This window comes from Oncorhynchus keta, chromosome 22 (assembly GCF_023373465.1).
Source record: "Oncorhynchus keta strain PuntledgeMale-10-30-2019 chromosome 22, Oket_V2, whole genome shotgun sequence".
NCBI lineage: Eukaryota > Metazoa > Chordata > Actinopteri > Salmoniformes > Salmonidae > Oncorhynchus > Oncorhynchus keta.
Window position 1 is genome coordinate 18211566 of NC_068442.1, and position 20509 is coordinate 18232074.

At 43.4% G+C, this 20509-nt stretch overlaps 1 protein-coding gene across 2 annotated transcripts in view; it reads right to left on the bottom strand.

Annotated features, from left to right (window-relative positions):
• pamr1b (peptidase domain containing associated with muscle regeneration 1b) overlaps positions 1 to 20509 on the bottom strand; it is a 61156-nt gene that overhangs the window by 13671 nt on the left and 26976 nt on the right. For both annotated transcript variants that reach the window (XM_035798412.2, XM_035798411.2), the window contains one exon: positions 17313 to 17427. In XM_035798412.2, the coding sequence (XP_035654305.1) occupies positions 17313 to 17427 (115 nt within the window). The remainder of the gene's footprint in view (positions 1 to 17312; positions 17428 to 20509) is intronic.

Genomic DNA, 20509 nt, shown 5'->3' on the forward strand with positions numbered 1-20509 from the left:
AGGGACTCCTGGAAAGGTGAGCAGCGCTATCTGGAGTATGAGACAACCTGGGAGGAGATTGAGAGGTGGTCGGTCGACCCAGGGAATGTGCCGGAGCCCACCTGGGATTCTCTAGAACAGTGCGAGGAGGGGTACCGGAGAATGGAGGTGGCGACACAAATAAGGCTGGCAAGGAAGCCCAAGAGGCAGCCCCCCCAAAACCATTTTTTGGGGGAACACGGGGAGTGTGGCAGAGTCAGGTTGGAGACTTGAGCCAACTCCCCGTGCTTACCGTGGCGGACGTCGTACTGGTCAGGCACCGTGTAATGCTGTCAAGCGCACGGTGTCTTCAGTACGCATCCTTAGCCCGGTGCGCTACATCCCTGCTCCCCGCATCTGCGGGCTAGGGTGAGGATCCAGCCAGGGCAAATGGTGCCAGCCCTGCTCTCCAGACAGCCAGTGCGTCTCCTCGAGCCAGGATATCCTGCGTCGGCTCTGCGCACTGTGTCTCCCGTGTGTCTGCACAGCCCAGTGCGTCCTGTGCCTGCGTCCCGCACATGCCGGGGTAAAATCACCATCCAGCCAGGACGGGTTGTGCAGGCCCTTAGTTCGAGACCTCCAGTGCACCTCCACGGCCCGGTCTATCCTGTGCCTCCTCTGAGGACAAGGCTGTCTCTCAGTCTCCTCCCTCCAGGTTCTCCCGCCTGTCCGACGCTTCCAGAGTCTCCCTCCAGTCAGGAGTCGCCCTTCAGTCAGGAGCTGCCAGAGCCGCCCGTCACTCCGGCGCTGCCAGAGCCGCCCGTCACTCAGGCGCTGCCAGAGTCGCCCTTCACTCCGGAGCTGCCAGAGTCTCCCGCCTGTCCGGCGCTGCCGGAGTCTCCCATCTATTCGGGGCCCGCTGCAAGGGTCCCCAGTCCGAGGTCGGCGGCGAGGGTCGCCGCTCCAAAGGCGCCACTTAAGTGGGCCAAGACTATGGTGGGGTGGGGTCCACGTCCCGCACCAGAGCCGCCACCGTGGACAGATGCCCACCCAGACCCTCCCCTGTGGGTTTAGGTTTGCGGCCGGAGTCTGCACCTTTGGGGGAGGGTACTGTCACGTCCTGACCTTAGTTCCTTTTTTATGTCTCTATTTTAGTTTGGTCAGGGCGTGAGTTGGGGTGGGCATTCTATGTTTTGTGTTCTATGTTTTCCATTTCTATGCTTTTGGCCTGGTATGGTTCCCAATCAGAGGCTTGTGTTCCCACTATGATTTGTGTGTAGTTGTTTTCTGTCTCTTGTGTCTGCACCAGACAGAAATGTTTCGTTTTTGTTCATTCTCTTGTTATGTTGTTTTGTGTTCAGTTTAAATAAATATTAACATGGACACGTACCACCCTGCACTTTAAAAAATGTATTATTTTTAAGGGGTGGATCAGCTAAATATTGCGGAAAGAATATTTGTTCCGTCAATGTAATTTTCTGCATCATTTCCAATCCCCCATATATTTTTGGGGTAAATATATGGATCCATACACATACCCAACTATTTTGCAATTTATATGGCACAGCTGTCAGTTTTTGTCCTTAAATGAAATTGGTATATGTTTTTATTTATCACACTTTTCTTTAACCATTTATGTTCTTTAATACATGGCCAACATACAGGTGCCTTACTTTTTTACCCTTCTACTTGCCTCTTCCATTTTTGTAGTAATGCTGCATTTAATTGGTTGTAATTTAATTGGTTGTAATAGACATTTCCATGTGTCTATGTTAGCTGCATGTGTGACATAACTCCACCAGTCCTATTTATGATATCATTCACAAAAATTATACCTTTTTTTTATTCTTCGAAAAATAGAGTTTTTTTCATCAATAAGTATATTTGAATTTAACCACAATATTTGTTGTATTATTTGTTCTGTCTTTTCAGGTGGATTAAACTGAAATTGCAACCAACTTTCTAAGGCCTGTTTAAAAAATAAAGATCTTTTGGAGATGATTTCCTTTTCAAACGATCGAAAGTGGGCCGGTGTAATCTGAATAAAGGGAAAAGGCCCTTCTTGAACATAGGATGAGACATTCGTACCAATTTACTAGAGAACCAGTTTGGATTTTTGTATGACTGATGCCTTTCATGAGAGGTCTAATCCTTTAATATTTAATAATTTCTGCCCCCCGAATTCATATTTGTTATATAAATAGACCCTTTTAATTTTGTCTGGCTATTTTATGTTCGTATAATTGAAAAGCAGGTCACTAGGTGTAGGCAAAACCATAAGCAAATAGGTCAACTGTGATATGACTAAATAGTTAATCAAGGTGATTTTTTTCACAAATAGATAGGGATTTTCCGTTCCATGGTAGCAAGATCTTATCTATTTTTGCTAACTATCTATAAAAATGTATTGGAGTGAGATCATTTCTTTCTTTTGGGATTTGTATGTCCACATCTCCGTCAGACCGTTTTATTGGTAAACTACATGGTAATGTAAAATTAGCATTTTTTTGTGATCCAATATGTAATATAGTACACTTATCATAATTTGGTTTTAATCCAGAGAGAATGGCAAAAGTATCTAGATCCTCTATGAGGCCGTGGAGAGACTCTAATTGGGGTTTTAAAATAAAACATGAATCACCAGCGTACAATGACACCTTAGTTTTTAAGCCACGGATTTCTAATCCCTTAATATTATTGTTTGATCTAATCTTAACAGCTAACATTTTGATGGCAATAATAAATAGATATGCCGATAGTGGACAACCTTGTTTTACTCTAGAGAGTTTAAAACTTTCTGAGATGTAACCATTATTTACTATTTTACACCTAGGGTTACTATACATAACTTTAACCCATTTTAAAAGAGATTCCCCAAAATTGAAATATTCTAGGCATTTATATATAAACTCCAGTCGTACTTTATCAATAGCCTTTTCAAAATCAGCAATGAACACCAGGCCTGGTGTCCCCGATATTTCATAGTATTCTATTGTTTCCAGTACTTGTCTTAAATTATCTCCATTGTATCGTCCATGTAAAAAACCTGTCTGATTAGGATGAATAATATCTGACAATACTTTTTTAATTCTATGCACCAAGCATTTTGCAGGGATTTTTGCATCACAACACTGAAGTGTAAGAGGTCTCCAATTTTTTTAATGGACTGGATCTTTATATATACACCACTTGGTTCCTGTTTCAGTAATAATGATATCAGACCTTCTTGTTGCGTGTCTGATAATCTACCATTTATATAGGAGTGGTTAAAACATGCTAATAATGGTCCTTTGAGTATATCAAATAAAGTTGTGTATACTTCCACTGGTATGCCATCCAGCCCTAGAGTTTTCCCATCCTTAAAGGCCCCAATTGCATCAAGCAGTTCCTCCTCTGTAATTTGGCCTTCACATGAGTCTCTGTACAGATGTTAATTTTACAATATTATTTGGAAAAAAATCCATACAATTAGTTTCAGTTAGTGGAGATGGAGGAGTCTGAAATGAAAACATATTCTTAAAGTACTTTACTTCCTCTTTCAAAATATCATTTGGTGAATCATGCGTGACTCCATCATTTGTAACAAGTTTAAATGTCACGCCCTGGTCTATGTATTTTGTGTTTTTCTTCATGTATTGGGTCAGGCCAGGGTGTGGCATGGAGATTTTGTATTGTGGTGTGTTTTGTCTTGGGGTTTTGGTGTGTATGTATTTGGGATTGTAGCTAGTGGGGTTATCTAGCAAAGTCTATGGCTGTCTGGAGTGGTTTTCAATCAGAGGCAGGTGCTTATCGTTGTCTCTGATTGGGAACCATATTTAGGCAGCCATATTCTTTGAGTTTGTCGTGGGTGATTGTCCTGAGTGTCTTGTTTGATGTCCTTGTTTGATGTCCTTGTTTGATGTCCTTGTTTGATGTCCTTGTTTGATGTCCTTGTTTGATGTCCTTGTTTGATGTCCTTGTTTGATGTCCTTGTTTGATGTCCTTGTTTGATGTCCTTGTTTGATGTCCTTGTTTGATGTCCTTGTTTGATGTCCTTGTTTGATGTCCTTGTTTGATGTCCTTGTTTGATGTCCTTGTTTGATGTCCTTGTTTGATGTTAGTTGACACATGTATAGGCTGTTTTCGGTTTTCGTTTCGTTTATTGTTTTGTAGTGTTCGTGTTTAGTCGTGTTTACGTTTGTTTAAATAAACATGGATCGCAATCGACACGCTGCAGTTTGGTCCGACTCTCCTTCACCATTAGAAAACCGTGACATTAAATACATTTCTTTTGGTAGCATTTCTATATTGAAGATTGAAAATAATTTGGTGCATTTTTCCCCATATTCCATCCAGTTCGCTTTATTTTTATAATCTATTACACTGTATCTTTCTTGAATAAGTTCCTCCATTTCTTTTTGTTTTTCCTCTAACTTATTCTGTGCCTCTATGGTACCGTTTGTATTGCTATCTAACTGTACTGTTAGTCCTTCAATTTCCTTTGTTAATGTGGACTCGTTTGATCTAAATTGCTTTTGTTTTATTGAAGAGTACTGAATTGCATGGCCTCTAAAAGGCACACTTAAGTGTCCCATACAATAACGGGATCTGCTGTACCTATGTTATGTCTGAAAAAGTCAGTTATAAATTCTTCTGTCCTAGATCTAAGCAATTTATCATCTAGTCGGCTTTGATTAAATTTCCAATATCCTCGCCCATGTGAAAATTCCGTAAGAGTAATATATATGCCAATTATGTGATCATCCGACCACATTCTGTCCCCTATCAACACTTTTAAAACTTTTGGTGCCAAAGAGAATGGCATAAGAAAGTAGTCAAGACGACTAGCTTGATAAAACTTCCGCCATGTATATTTCACTAGTTCAGGGTATTTAAATCTCCATATATCCATGACATTCATGATTTCCTTATTAAGTGCTTGAGGGTGATAGTTTGTAGTGTGATTTCCTTTCCGGTCCATAGAGGTATTTAAGACCGTATTAAAATCTCCCACCATAATAATACAGTCTAGTGTTGCTTGTAGAGTTGATAAATTCTGATATATATTTTCAAAGAAGCTTGGATCATCATTATTCAGACCGCATAGGTTTGAATAATGATCCATACCTGTAATCCATACATGTTTATTGTCCAATAACATATTCAAAATAATCCATCTACCACGCTGCACTTTGGTCCTCCTCTTCTTCCACCAATGGCCGTTACAAGTATTCAGACCCTTTGTTATGAGACTCGAAATTGGGCTCAGGTGCATCCTGTTTCCATTGATCATCCTTGAGATGTTTCGACAACTTGATTGGAGTCCACCTGTGGTAAATTCAACTGATCGGACATGATTTGGAAAGTCACACACCTTTCTAGATAAGGTCCCAGAGTTGACCATGAGAAACAAGATTATCTGGTCTGATGAAACCAAGATTGAACTCTTTGGCCTGAATTCCAAGTGCCTCGTCTGGAGGAAACCTGTCACCATCCCTACGGTGAAGCATGATGGTGGCAGTATCATCTTGTGAGGATGTTTTTCAGTGGCAGGCACTGGGAGACGAGTCAGGATCGAGGGAAAGATGAACGGAGCAAAGTACAGCGAGATCTTTAACGAAAACCAAGTCTCTGAATGTCCTTAAGTGGCCCAGAGTGGACTTGAACCAGATCTAACATCTCTTGAGAGACCTGAAAATAGCGGTTTCACAATGCTCCCCATCCAACCTGACAGAGCTTGGTAGGATCTGCAGAGAAGAATGGGAGAAACTCCCCAAATACAGGTGTGTCAAGCTTGTAGCATCATATCCAAGAAGTCTCCAGGCTGGAATCGCTGGCTACAAAGTACTGAGTAAAGGGTCTGAATACTTATGTAAATGTTATGTTTTTTAATACATTTGCAAGAATTTCTACTAACCTGTTTTTGCTTTGTTAAGTGTGTGTAGATTAATGTGGGACATACAAAAAAATACATTTTAGAATAAGGCTGTAACATAACAAAATGTGGAAAAAATCAAGGGGTCTGAATACTTTTTGAATGCACTGTATATTCTGTCGAACTCCACACCTTGAATAAACTTGGGAACAGATATGTGTCTACAGCCAAAGTATTGCTAGTGAAAAAATGTCTGTTGACAAAGTATCTTTTCACTTGCAATGCCATTTAAAAAGGTGGATATCTTCAGAAGCGAATTGTCACGGTTTGTTTCAGCTAGTCACTTATACCATTCAGTCATCCAGTTTTCTTCTGTTTAGTCCAGCCAGAAAGTTTTCATTGCAGTAGCCAGGCCTGGATTTTCCATATCAAACTAGTCAACAGGTTTCTCACTTGGCTCCACTCAAAAGTAATGGGAAGTAAATATATTGTAAATTGCTCATTACTGCACCCCCCGCTTTACTCTGTTTTCCTGCTAGAGCCTTTGTTTTCCTGGACCAGCCGTGAAAGGGAGTGCCTGCCTGGCTTTCCTGGCTCTGCTACCCTGGTTGGCACCATCTCACACCCCTGACTCTTTTACTACAGCCAGCAGGCGAGCAATCAGCCAGCAGGCGAGCAAAGAACAGCAATCAGAGCCATTGAAGATGTTAACGGCGCCAACGAGTGATTCCCTCACTTTGAACAACTCACTTCCTTTTAAATGAAGGTGAGAATTTAATGTTTAGTTTCCTCTGGTTGCGGTGGAGGTGAAATCTGTTATGATGTCTTTTCACCAAGGCAACAGTGATCAGCGCTTTTTCATACTGTCACGTTTTTCTTCTGCTTCCTCGCCTGCGAAAGAGATCAATGAAAAAAAGTAGACTCAGAGTCGTTATAAAAAATGTATCTGCAATGCTTTCAGCTGAGATCATGGCTGAGTCTAATGATGTCCAATTTGAGGCAACAACGCAACAATTGTTACTGCGTGGAACTAATGGGACATTTGAAGGAGCTAAGAGGAAACATGGAAAATATAATGCCACAAGCGTTAGTAACACAGGCTACGAAAACAGAACATATTTTAGCCTTCAATTTCAACAAGGACAGATGTTTGAGTTAACATATGTTGAGCTATAGAAAAACAGATGATATATTAATAGTCAACTATTAGAAATATTTTAAGGATATCTGTTCACCCCAACTTTAAGAGTCAATTTGCACTTAACACTCTCCCATTGCTTTCCATGAAGAAGATATACAAACAGTACTACCCATCCCGCATGCGGGAGCGTAATCATAGTCTCAAACTAATTAGCATAACGCAGCGGACATAAATCTTCCTAGAAAATGTTCCTATTCATGAAAATCACAAATGAAATATATTGAGACACAGCTTAGCCTTTTGTTAATCACACTGTCATCTCAGATTTTCAAAATATGCTTTACAGCCAACGCTAGACAAGCATTTGTGTAAGTTTATCATGGGATAATGCTATGCTAGGCTCTGCTACCAGCAAGCAACATTTTCACGAAAATAAGAAAAGCAATCAAATTAAATAATTTACCTTTGAAGAACTTTGGATGTTTTCACTCAGGAGACTCTCAGTTAGATAGCAAATGTTCCTTTTTTCCAAAAATATTTTTTTTGTAGGTGAAATAGCTCCGTTTGTTCTTCACGTTTGGCTGAGAAATCGACCGGAAAATGCTGTCACTACAACACCGAACTTTTTTCCAAATTAGCTCCATAATATCGACAGAAACATTGCAAACGTTGTTTAGAATCAATCCTCAAGGTGTTTTTCACATATCAATTCGATACAATATCCACCGGGACAATTGGTTTCTCATAAGAAGCGATTGGATAAATGGCTACTTGTGTACTTTACGCAAGATTTTCTGCGGGATCACTTGCTAAATGTGGTCCCTTACGGCTATTCTTCAACATAAATGCGTAAAAAGACGTCACAATGCTGTAGACACCTTGGGGAATACGTAGAAAGCGTAAGCTCATTAGTAGCTCATTCACAGCCATATAAGGAGTCATTGGCATGCAGGGCTTTCAAAAATGGGGCACTTCCTGGTTGGATTTTTATCTGGGTTTCGCCTGTTACATCAGTTCTGTTGCACTCACAGACAATATCTTTGCAGTTTTGGAAACGTCAGAGTGTTTTCTATCCAAAGCTGTCAATTATATGCATAGTCGAGCATCTTGTCGTGACAAAATATCTCGTTTAAAACAGGAACGTTTTTTATCCAAAAATGAAAATACTGCCCCCTAGTTACCTCATATATTTTGAACCCAGCGAGAAGCGTATGTATATATGGTACCATACAATATACTTTATACATCTATGTTGTGATGCCCGTAAACATCGTATAATAATAATAATAATAATAATAATATAATAATAATAACATCGTATCTCATTCTTTATAATCAGTGATCATCTGCAAACTTCCATGTGTGACTGACTGTATTAACACTGGTCTGATTGTAAGTGATTCACTGTAACTTGTTGATATGTCGTTGATGTATGATTACTTATTAACTCAAACAGTCACATTGCCAAGCTAAATAGTATGATTGGTGAATATACTACTGTCAACTCCCAGCGTTCCTTGTGAATTCTCAGTAAATTTACACTATAAGGTCTTCCAGAAACCAGAGGTCTGTGGCTTCAGGGCCTCTTTTACATTTACATTTACATTTAAGTCATTTAGCAGACGCTCTTATCCAGAGCGACTTACAAATTGGTGCATACACCTTATGACAACCAGTGGACCAGCCACTTGCATCTAAATCTTGTTGGGGGGGTGAGAAGGATTACTTACCCTTACTTACCCTAGCCTAGGTATTCCTTGAAGAGATGTTCGATCGAGTTCAGGCTCTGGCTGGGCCACTCAAGGACACGCAGATACTTGTCCTGAAACCACTCCTGCGCTGTGTGCTTAGGGTCATTGTGCTGTTGGATGTCGAAGCCCCCAGTCTGAGTCCTGAGCACTCTGGAGCAGGTTTTCATCAAGGATCTCTCTTTGCTCTGTTCATCTTTCCCTTGATCCTGAGTAGTTTCCTGGTCCCTGCCGCTGAAAAACATCCCCATGGTATGATGCTTCCTCATCACCACCTTAGGGATTGTGCCTGGTTTCCTCCAGACGTGACACTTGGCATTCAGGCCAAAGAATTCAATCTTAGTTTCATCAGATCAGAGAATCTTGTTTCTCATGGTCTGAGAGTCCTTTGGGTGCCTTTTGGCTAACCAAGCGGGCTGTCATGAGCCTTTTACTTTAGTTACTTCCATCTGGCCACTCTACCATAAAGGCCTGATTGGTGGAGTGCTGCAGAGATGGTTGTCCTTCTGTAAGTTTCTTGGTTGTTCCAAAACTTCTTCCATTTAAGAATGGCCACTGTGTTCTTGCGGACCTTCAATGCTGCAGAAATATTTTGGTACCCTTCCCCAGATCTGTGCCTCGACACAATCCTGTCTCGGGTTTCCATGGACAATTCCTTCAACCTCATGGCTTGGTTTTTGCTCTAACATACACTGTCAAATGTGGGACCTCATATAGACAGGTGTGTGCCTTTCCAAATAATGCCCAATCAATTGAATTTACCACAGGTGGACTCCAATCAAGTTGTATAAAAATCTCAAGGATGATCAATGGAAACAGGATGCACCTGAGCTCAATTTCGAGTCTCATAGCAAAGGGTCTGAATAATTAAGGAGAGGAGGAGGAGAGGAGTAAGGCCAAGTAAGCCCAAGTGCGCACTACCGGCAATCCGGATGGGACCCAAACTGGCTTAAAATTGACAGACTGAAGCCGTGGCTATAAAATACACCACATGGTTAGTCAACTTTCCTTTAATTAGACTAAGGGCTAAAAGAAAATAGTGCATATTTAGTCTGTACTAGTGTACAGCATTATGTGTTTATTTCTGAGCCAACTCCACCAGGACCTCGATGACCCAATGGGTTTGGGCACATTCAACATCAAGGAAAAGAGGGAGAGGCCAGGTGGAGAAGACCAAGACCAGGGAGCAGTTCTGGGGTTGGTTCAGAGAGGGAGGAGGAGGAGGAGAGGGAGAGGCCAGGTGGAGAAGACCAAGACCAGGGAGCAGTTCTGGGCTCGTGTTCAGAGAGGGAGGAGGAGGAGGAGAGGGAGAGGCCAGCTGGAGAATACCAAGACCAGGGAGCAGTTCTGGGCTCGGGTTCAGAGAGGGAGGAGGAGGAGGAGAGGGAGAGGCCAGGTGGAGAATACCAAGACCAGGGAGCAGTTCTGGGCTCGGGTTCAGAGAGGGAGGAGGAGGAGAGGGAGAGGCCAGGTGGAGAAGACCAAGACCAGGGAGCAGTTCTGGGCTCGGTTCAGAGAGGAGGTAAAAACATTGGTTTTCAAATGCTGTAATGAAACCAATGTTACATCATGTGCATTGGATAAACTAAAATAAACAGCTATTAATCACTTATTTTCTGTTTCGTGCTGTAATTAGGTAATGGATTCATATCTTGTTGGCCTCCAGGACAGCCTAGACCGGAGGTTCTAACACCTGGAGATTCTTAATGAGAGTTAAAGTGAATAGCATAATTGGTGAGACACACATTGGTATACAGTGCCTTCGGAAAGTATTTCCACATTTTGTTAGGTTACAGCCTTATTCTAAAATCGGTTAACTATTTTTTCCCCATACACACAATACCCCACAAGGTTTTTAGAAAATTGTGCTAATTTATAAAAATCATACTTTACTCAGTGCTTTGTTGATTCACCTTTGATAGCGATTACAGTCTTGAGTCTTCGTCGGTACGACGTCATACTTGACACACCTGTATTTGGGGAGTATTTCCCATTCTTCTCTGCAGATCCTATCATGCTCTGTCAGGTTGGAAGGGGAATATCGCTGCACAGCTTTTTTCAGTACTCTTCAGAAATGTTCGATCATGTTTAAGTCTGCGCCACTCAAGGACATTCAGAGACTTGTCCCGAAGCCGCTCCTCATTGTCTTGGCTGTGTGCTTCGGGTTGTTGTCCTGTTGGAAGGTAAACCTTCACCACCAGTCTGAGGTCCTAAGAGCTCTGGAGCAGGTTTTAATCAAGGATCTCTCTGTACTTTGCTCCTTTCATCTTTGCCTCGATCCGTATTAGTCTCCCAGTCTCTGCCGCTGAAAAGAGATGGTGCCAGGTTTCCTCCAGACGTGACGCTTGGCATTCAGGCCAAAGAGTTCAATCTTGGTTTCATCAGACCAGACTATCTTGTTTCTCATGGTCTGAGAGACTTTAGGTGCCTTTTGGCAAACTCGAATCGAGCTGTCATGTGCCATTTACTGAGGAATGTCTTCTGATGGCCACTCTACCATAAAGGCCTTATTGGTGGAGTGCTGCAGAGATCTGACATAGAGGAACTCTATGTCAGAGTGACCATCGGGTGACCATTGGGTTCTTGGTCACCTTCCTGACCAAAGTCCCCTAGATTGCTCAGATCTAGGAAGAGTCTTGGTGGTTCCAAACTTCTTCAAGAATGATGGAGGTCACTGTGTTCTTGGGGACCTTCAATGCTGCAGAAATGTTTTGGTACCCTTCCCCAGATCTGTGCAGACACAATCCTGTCTCGGAGCTCTACGGACAATTCCTTTGACCTCGTGGCTTCGTTTTTGCTCTGACATGCACTGTCAACTGTGGGACCTTACAGTATATAGACAGGTGTGTGCCTTTCCAATAATGTCCAATCAATTTAGTTTACCACAGGTGAACTCCAATCAAGTTGTAGAATCAGCTCAAGGCTGATCAATGGAAACATGATGCACCTGGGCTCTATTTCAAGTCTCATTGCAAAGGGTCTGAATACTTATGTATGTAAGGTATTTCTGTTTTTATGTATTTTTAATTTGCAAACATTTCTAAAAACCTGTCGTTGTGGGGTATTGTGTGTAGATTGTTGAGGAATTTGTTTTATTTAATTCATTTTAAAATAAGGCTGTAATGTCACAAAATGTGGGAAAAGACAAGGAGTTTGAATATTTTCCAAAGGCACTGTATATATCCGTTTAATGAATGAGCTGCTTGATTTAATGGTATGACAGCACTGTGACTGACTCCGGCTGGAACCAGGACAGGGAATGACAGAAAACAAGGGTTTCGATGGAGGAGTGTAAGTTAACATTCAGGTCTAACAGAACAAGATGGAAAAGAATGGGGAGTATCTCCTGGCTCTTCTCTATATTGGTAGATTTAACACTCATACTACCAACATATTTCATACACATGGATTACCATTGAGGTCATGTTGACCCTAAGAAGAAACTTTTGGAAAAAGCAACAATCAAAATATCAACTTGATTCTCATCAAAACATCATTAGACATGTTGTGTTATCAAAAAAATATTAAAAAGACCAAAACATAACATTCCTTCAAGAATGTGCAGCTTTTTCCTAAAGTACATTCCACATAAGTACTAAAAAGTTGATTTGCAATCATACTAATTGTCATATTTTATGTGGTAAAAATGTCTGCCATTTAAAGGGGCAGTACACCAACATTTGAAATATACTTTATTTCAGTGACAAAAAGTGATTCATCCATTTATCCTGAGAGACAATGGAGACAAATATGGCTTAGTTGTATTTATTTTCTTACCCCACAACCAGCAGTAGCATCGCTGCTAGTGAAACATTGGGAATGGTAGGGCTTGTATGGCAGGATGTGTAAGGTTCTGCTTTTCTTTTCTTAGTCAACTTTGTGTTCTTTTTCTTTGTGTTCTTGAAGCCCTGTCTTTCATTTTGGTTCATTGATTTCACCCGTGTTCATTTCTCACCTGGTCTCATCAGCTCCCTATTTAGTTCAGTCCTTTCTGTTTGTATGGTTGTGAGGTATTGTTTTGTTTTTGACTGCCTACCTGTGTTTGACCTTTGTCTGCGACCACAATTCCTGCCTTCTGCAAAGGCGTAATAAACATCTGACGCGCTGTGCGCAAGATTCTACACCTTTTTCTCCCTGAGTGTTCATTACAGAATACATCACCTAAAATCATAATGGATTCAGCGGAGCTACAGCAGCGCCCTACCCCAGCAAGAGGAGCTTATGGAGGAAATGTTCCATCTTCTCTGCCAGCCTATCCCTACTCCTCTGATGCCAGCTATCGTAACCCATAGCACTCCTTCGTTCACACCCATGTCTGGAACATATAACGGTTCTCCTGGGAAATGTCAGCGATTTCTGATCCAATGTAGCAAATACATTGGTCACAACCCCACTAACTTCGCCACCGACAAGAGCAGGGTGGATTTTGTTGTCTCTACCCACAGGCAAAGCCCTGGATTAGGCCACCGCCATATGGCCTGCCAACAGCACAGAACTCGGATCCGAGACCCATTTTCACACTTCAAAGATGTATTCGATCACTCTCCCTCCGGTCATCCTATAGGAGACCTCATAAAACTTCAACAAGGTCGCAATTCAGCTGCTGAGTATGCCCTCGAGTTCCCCACCATGGCTGCAGGGAGTTGATGGAAAGAGGCTGCTTTACTTACCGTCTACCGAAGAGGGCTCAACAGGGAACTTCAGGCCGTGCTTGCCTGTAGAGGTCATCTTCAGGATTTAAATCAATACATTCATATCTCCATCGACCACCTCACCGCCGAAGAACTCTACCATCCAGGAACCCGAAACCTTCTCTTTGTATGATTTCGTCATCCTGTCTGAGTCTTCAAGAGCCCATGCAGTTGGGCCATGCTCCTCTCCCGTGTATCGAACGTCAAAACCGGATCCAATAAGGGCTCTGCCTATACTGTGGCCATTGCCCTGTTCGCCCCCCACAGAGAGATGAGAAGGTTCCCTCCGCTGCCATGCAGGTAGGGGTGTCCTTATTTCTAAATATCTCCCAGAAGCAATTCTCCATCCCAGTATTGATAACCTTGAAGGGGGTTACCAAGTACGTAGAAGGCTTGACAGATTCAGGAGCAGCAAGAAAATGTTATCGATCACCAGCTAGTAAAAGAGCTTGACATTGTTCTAACACCTGTCACCCCTTCCTTAAGGATTAACACCTTGGGCGGGAAGCCATTGGGCATGCACATGACACAGAGCGTCACCCTCCAGTTTGGAGTCTTCCACCCTGAAACCATTCAACTCTCATCCTCGGACACCCTCATTGTCGTCACGACCCTGCAATGTCTTAAGCAAAATCAAGGCCTCCACTCTGCCACCGAATCGCCCAGAAGATTGTGCTATTGACTTACTCCCTGGAGTGTCCCCACAGGCCATGTTTACCCCCTATCTATCCTGGAAAATTAGGTAATGGAGAACTACATTGATGTTTCATTTGTCCTTCTTCCCCGGCTGCGTCCACCTTCTTCCTTTTTTGGAAAAAAGGACTGTGGTCTCCGTCCATGTATTGAATGACGTCACGGTCAAGAACCGTTTCCCTCTTCCTCTGATCCCAGCACCCCTTCAACATCTATACTAAACTCGACCTGTGAACTGTATATAACCTTGTCCATATACATGGAGGCGACGAATGGAAGACGGCCTTCATCACCACTCGAGGGCACTACGAATACCTGGTCATGCCTTACGAACGCCCCCGCCGTCTTCTAATCCTTTATGAAGGAGGTTTTACAGGATATGATCAACCCACTTTCTCATCATCTAGATTGATGACATTTACTCCTACTCCCTGACGGAGCACATACAGCATGTGCAAAAGGTTCTTCAACGGCTCCTTGACCAAAACCTTTTATGTGAAGACTGAAGAGCACCTCCATGTAACCTCGGTAAACTTCCTCGGCTTTGTACTGACACCTGGAGGGGTCATCATAGCTGAGAACAAAGTCACCGCCGTCAGTAACTGGCCCAAACCCACCACCATTAAGGGACTCCAATGTTTCATTGGGTTCTCCAACTTCTATTGCCAAACTTCAGTTCTATGGCCGCTCCCCTCACTGCCCTTACCAGCCAAAAGACCCTGACCCTTCAAATGGACTGATACCGCCCTGACTGCTTTTAACAACTTGAAACGCCTCTTCACCTCAGCTCCTGTCCTTCGCCAACCTGATACGACCCTTCCTTTCACCCTGGAGGTGTAGGAGCCATACTCTCTCAGTGGATAGGAACACCTCCCAAATCACATCCCTGTACCTTCTTTTCCAGGAAGTTATCCCCCGCTGAGAGGAATTATGATGTGGGGAACAGAGAACTCCTCACCATCAAGCTGGCCCTCGAGGAGTGGCGCCACAGGTTGGAGGGCGCACAACATCCCTTTCTCGTCCTAACAGATCATCATAATCTGAACTATATCAGAGAGGCCACGAGGTTAAACTCCAAACAAGCCAGCTGGGCTCTCTTCACACACTTCCATTTTCATGTTACTTACATCCCTGGAAAGATAAATGTAAACGCTTATCCTCTGTCCCGCCAGTTTGTCCATTCGAACAATAACTCAGACCCTACACCCATTCTTCTTTCCTCTTGCATTATGGGACCGGTACAGTGGAAGGTTCACTCTGCCATACAAGAAGCCCTAACCTCAGACCCGGCTTCTCCTGAGACACCAGCTGGGAAGAGTTACATACTGTTAGACCCCAACTGATGCAATGGTGTCACATGTCCTTGGGGTCAGGACATCTGGGTATTACACGAACCACTGAACTTCTAGCCCGAAAGCTCTGGTGGTCCTCACTGGCATCCGATGTTCAGGGATTACGCACTCTCCTGTCCAGTCTGCGCCCAAACCAAAATCCCTCTTCATCTCCCTTCCGGAAAGCTTCAACCTTTGCCAATCCCTCACAGACCCTGGTCCCACATAGCTGTTGACTTCTTCACAGACCTTCCTGAATCCTCTAACACCACCATCCTTGACATAGTAGACCGTTTTTCAAAAATTAGTTGTCTGGTTCCTCTTCCTCATCTACCTAACACTATGGAATTGGCAGAGTGTATGTTCCAGCAGGTGTTCCGTCTGTATGGATTCCGGAGGACATCGTCTCTGACCACGGGCCCCAGTTTGTCTCCCGGGTGTGGGGAGCCTTCTATGACCGACTATGGGTCACCCTCAGCCTCTCCTCCGGGTACCACCCCCAGACCAACGGGCAGACGGAACACCTGAACCAAGAAATGGGTTACCTCCGCCAAAAATGTTCTGCCTCTCCACATGGCCTATGCCGAATATGCTCAGAACGCACTCGTGCACTCACCCCTCCGCCTTACTCTGTTTGAGTGTGTCCTTGGTTTCCAACCTCCCATGTTTCCCTGGGAGGCAGAGCCTGGTACTGTCCCAGCTGTCGACAACTGGTTTCGGCGTGGTGAGCGGGTATGAGAGACCGCTCACCGGCATCTGCAGGAAGCCTTTATTACCCATAAACGCTTTGCCTACAGATGCCGCCAACCTACGCCACTCTTTCACCCCGGACAGCGTGTTTTTTTTGTTATTTGTGAAGAACAAATTCTAAATTCTAAATTCTATTCTACACATGTTGTCATGAAGCTGAGAGAAAATGTTGCAGTTTTAAAGTTACTTTCCTGAAATTCTACATCATGTGCAATCTGGGGCCCCCTGACGTGCACTGCATGCACGGTCGGTAATCTGGCCCTGTGAATAAACCACCTTTGGGTTATTATCCAAAATATGCCTCTGGGGTCAAAATGACCCCAGTCGGGAGATGAGTGTTAAGATATTTGACTTGACATACAATAGCAAGTTCCCCGGTTGTTATTATTGTCTCTTAGGGGCTGAACATCTCATGGCTCTAAAAGTATAGCTGTGCAGCGTGTGTTGCTGTGTAACTCGATCGGTGTGTTGTCCATGAGGAGTGTGAAGTGAGAGTCAACATTACTGGTATAAATTAGAGTGATGTAGCCAAGAGTAGTGAGTAATACATGCAAAATGGCTCTGCCAGTATGGTTTCGCTGGCTGATGCCAAAGCATATAACTTCAATAGTCCAACTATGAGCACAGCAACATGAAACAGAGAGGACCACTATTTAATGATGGTCTCTGTGGCTTGTATGTCATTATGGACACAAAACACCAGTATAAGGCCCTATTTCTTCACTTTAGAAGATGATTTATGAATCTCTATCTGTCGATAAACCATTGTGCAACTGTTTTTTCTGCCATCTGTCCCCAACCCAAAAAGGTAGAACCCTTTTGGGTTCCATGTAGAACCCTTTGTGAAAAGGATTCTCCTATGGGGACCCTTATAGGTTCTAGAGAGCACCTTTTTTTCTCAGTGTATTGATCTGTTTATTTCAACACCCAAAGCTATTGCTGTATGTACTACGTATTGTGCCAACAGACTGATTGCAGCTCAAAGTTCCATGTTGCATTTTTTATCGTTCATGTCAAGGGAAAATATGACAAAGTGAACATTATAACTAGCTGTCATTCAGTTACACCAGGCTTTGGCTCAGTGGACTAACTCTGTCTTGAGGTTAAGAGACAACTCAAGTCAGTTACACCGTTGGTCACACCCACCTGAAGTTGATGGTGAATCGTGGGTCCACCTGAACTGTCCATTCACAGCGAGCGTTGGTGGGGTAACTTTCCACGACTATGTGGCCCTGACGTTTACGGATCACTCCTCCACACTCTATAAACAGGAACAAAGCCATTTAGAGCTCACATTTTACATGATCGTGCAATCAGGGTTTTATTTATTAGTGTAATTATATGTTTCATTCTAATTAAATCATTGTGCTGTTGTGTCGCTCATACACAATATTTACTAAAGTATGTGCACACCCCTTCAAACTAGTGGATTCAGCTATTTCATCCACATCCGTTACCGACAGGTGTATAAAATCTAGCACACATCCATGCAACCTCCATAGACAAACATTGGCAGTAGAATGGCCTAATGGAAGAGCTCAGTGACTTTCAATGTGACACCGTCATAGGATGCCCCCTTCCTACCAAGTGAGTTCATCAAACGTCTGCTCTGCTGGCGCTTCCCTGGTCAACTGTAAGTGCTGTTATTGTGAAATGAATATGTTTCGGAGCAACGGCTCAGCTGCGAAGTGGTAGGCCACACAAGCTCACAGAACGGGACCGCTGAGTGCTGAAGCGTGGAGCGTGTAAAACAATCTGTCCTCGGTTGCTACACTTACTACCTAGTTCCAAACGGCCTCTGGAAGCAACATCAGCCCAATAACTGTTTGTCAAGAGCTTCATGAAATGGGTTTCCATGGCCAAGCAGCTGCACACACGCCTAGGATTACCGTGCGCAATGCAGGTGTTGGCTGGAGTGTTGTAAAGCTCGCTGCCATTGGACTCTGGAGCAGTGAAACACGTTTTCTGGAATGATGAATCACGCTTCACTATCTGGCAGTCCGACAGACTAATCTGGGTTTGGTGGATGCCAGGAGAATACTACTTGCCCCAATGCATAGTGCCAACTGTAAAGTTTGATGGAGGAGGAATAATAGTCTGGGGCTGTTTTCCATGGTACGTGCTAGGCCAATTAGTTCCAGTGAATGGAAATCTTAACGCTACAGCATATAATGACATTCTAGACGATTCTGTGCTTCCAGCTTTGTGGCAAGAGTTTGGGGAAGGCCTTTCCTGTTTCATCATCACAATGCCCCCGTGCACAAAGTGAGGTCCATACAGAATCTTTTTTTTTTTCAAGATCAGTGTGGAAGAACTTGACTAGCCTGCACAGAGACCTGACCTCAACCCCATTGAACACCTCTGGGATTAATTGGAACGCCGACTGTGAGCCAGGCCTAATTGCGCAACATCAGTGCCTGACCTCATGCTCTTGTGGCTGAATGGAAGCAAGTCCCAGCAGCAATGTTCCAACATCTAGTGGAAAGCTATCCCAGAAGAGTAGAGGCTGTTATAGCAGCAAATGGGGGACCAACTCCATATTAATGCCCAAGATTTTGGAATAAGATGTTCGACGAGCAGGTGTCCACTGTCCACATACTTGTGAACATGTAGTGTACAGTCGTGGCCAAAAGATTTTTGAAAGACACAAATATACATTTTCAGAAGTTTGCTGCTTCAGTGTGTTTAGATAGTAACATCTGACAAAACTATAGAATACTGAAGTATAATTACAGGCATTTCATAAGTGTCAATTACAATTACATGAAGTTGATGCAAAGAGTCAATATTTGCAGTGTTGACCCTTCTTTTTCAAGACCTCCAATATCCTCCCTGGCATGCTGTCAATTAACTTAACCACATCCTGAGTGATTCTTGCATAATCAATGCTTGGAGTTTGTCAGAATTTCTGGGTTTTTGTTTGCCCACCCGCCTCTTGAGGATTGACCACAAGTTCTCAATGGGATTAAGGTCTGGGGAGATTCCTGGCCATGGACCCAAAATATTGATGTTTTGTTCCCCGAGCCACTTAGTTATCACGCTTGCCTTATGGCAAGGTGCTCCATCATGCTGGAAAGGCAATGTTCGTCACCAAACTGTTCCTGGATGGTTGGGAGAAGTTGCTCTCGGAGGATGTGTTGGTACCATTCTTTATTCATGGCTGTGTTCTTAGGCAAACATGTGAGTGAGCCAGCTCCCTTGGCTGAGAAGCAACCCCACACATGAATGGCCTCAGGATGCTTTACTGTTGGCATGACACAGGACTGATGGTAGCGCTCACCTTGTCTTCTCTGGACAAACTTCTTTCCGGATGCCCCAAACAATCGGAAAGGGGATTCATCAGAGAAAATGACTTTACCCCAGTCCTCAGCAGTCCAATCGTTGTAGCTTTTGCAGAATATCAGTCTGTCCCTGATGTTTTTCCTGGAGAGAAGTGGCTTCTTTTCTTCTTTGCTGCCCCTCACTGTGTGTGTAGATGCACTCACACCTGCCTGTTGCCATTCCTGAGCAAGCTCTGTACTGGTGGTGCCCCGATCCTGAAGCTGGATCAACTTTAGGAGACGGTCCTGGCGCTTGCTGGACTTTCTTGGGCGCCCTGAAGCCTTCTTCACAACAATTGAATCGCTCTCCTTGAAGTTCTTGATGATCCGATAAATGGTTGATTTAGGTGCAATCTTACTGGCAGCAGTATCCTTGCCTGTGAAGCCCTTTTTGTGCAAAGCAATGATGACGGCACTTTTTTCCTTTCAGGTAACCATGATTGACAGAGGAAGAACAATGATTCTAAGCACCACCCTCCTTTTGAAGCTTCCAGTCTGTTATTCGAACTCAATTAGCATGACAGTGATCTCCAGCATTGTCTTCGTCAACACTCACACCTGTGTTAACGAGAGAATCACTGACATGATGTCAGCTGCCCTTTTGTGGCAGGGCTGAAATGCAGTGGAAATGATTTTTTGGGATTCAGTTAGTTCATTTGCATGGCAGGGGCAGGGACTTTGCAATTAATTGCAATTCATCTGATCACTCTTCACAACATTCTGGAGTATATGCAAATTGCCATCATACAAACTGAGGCAGCAAACATTGTGAAATTAATATTTGTGTCATTCTCAAAACTTTTGGCCATGACTGTATATGTAATTGCCATCTAAAGTTGAGTAATAGCATGATATTTACCAGTTACAGGGTTACATGGCATACATTAGGAAAAATACACTTCAAACGGGAGACAAATGAAGAATGCAGGCTGGTAAAAGTAAACAAAATGCACATTAACCACAGGCCTGCAGCCTAGAGCCACAAATACATGCCAAGTTTCTGCGGTTGATGAAAATACATCA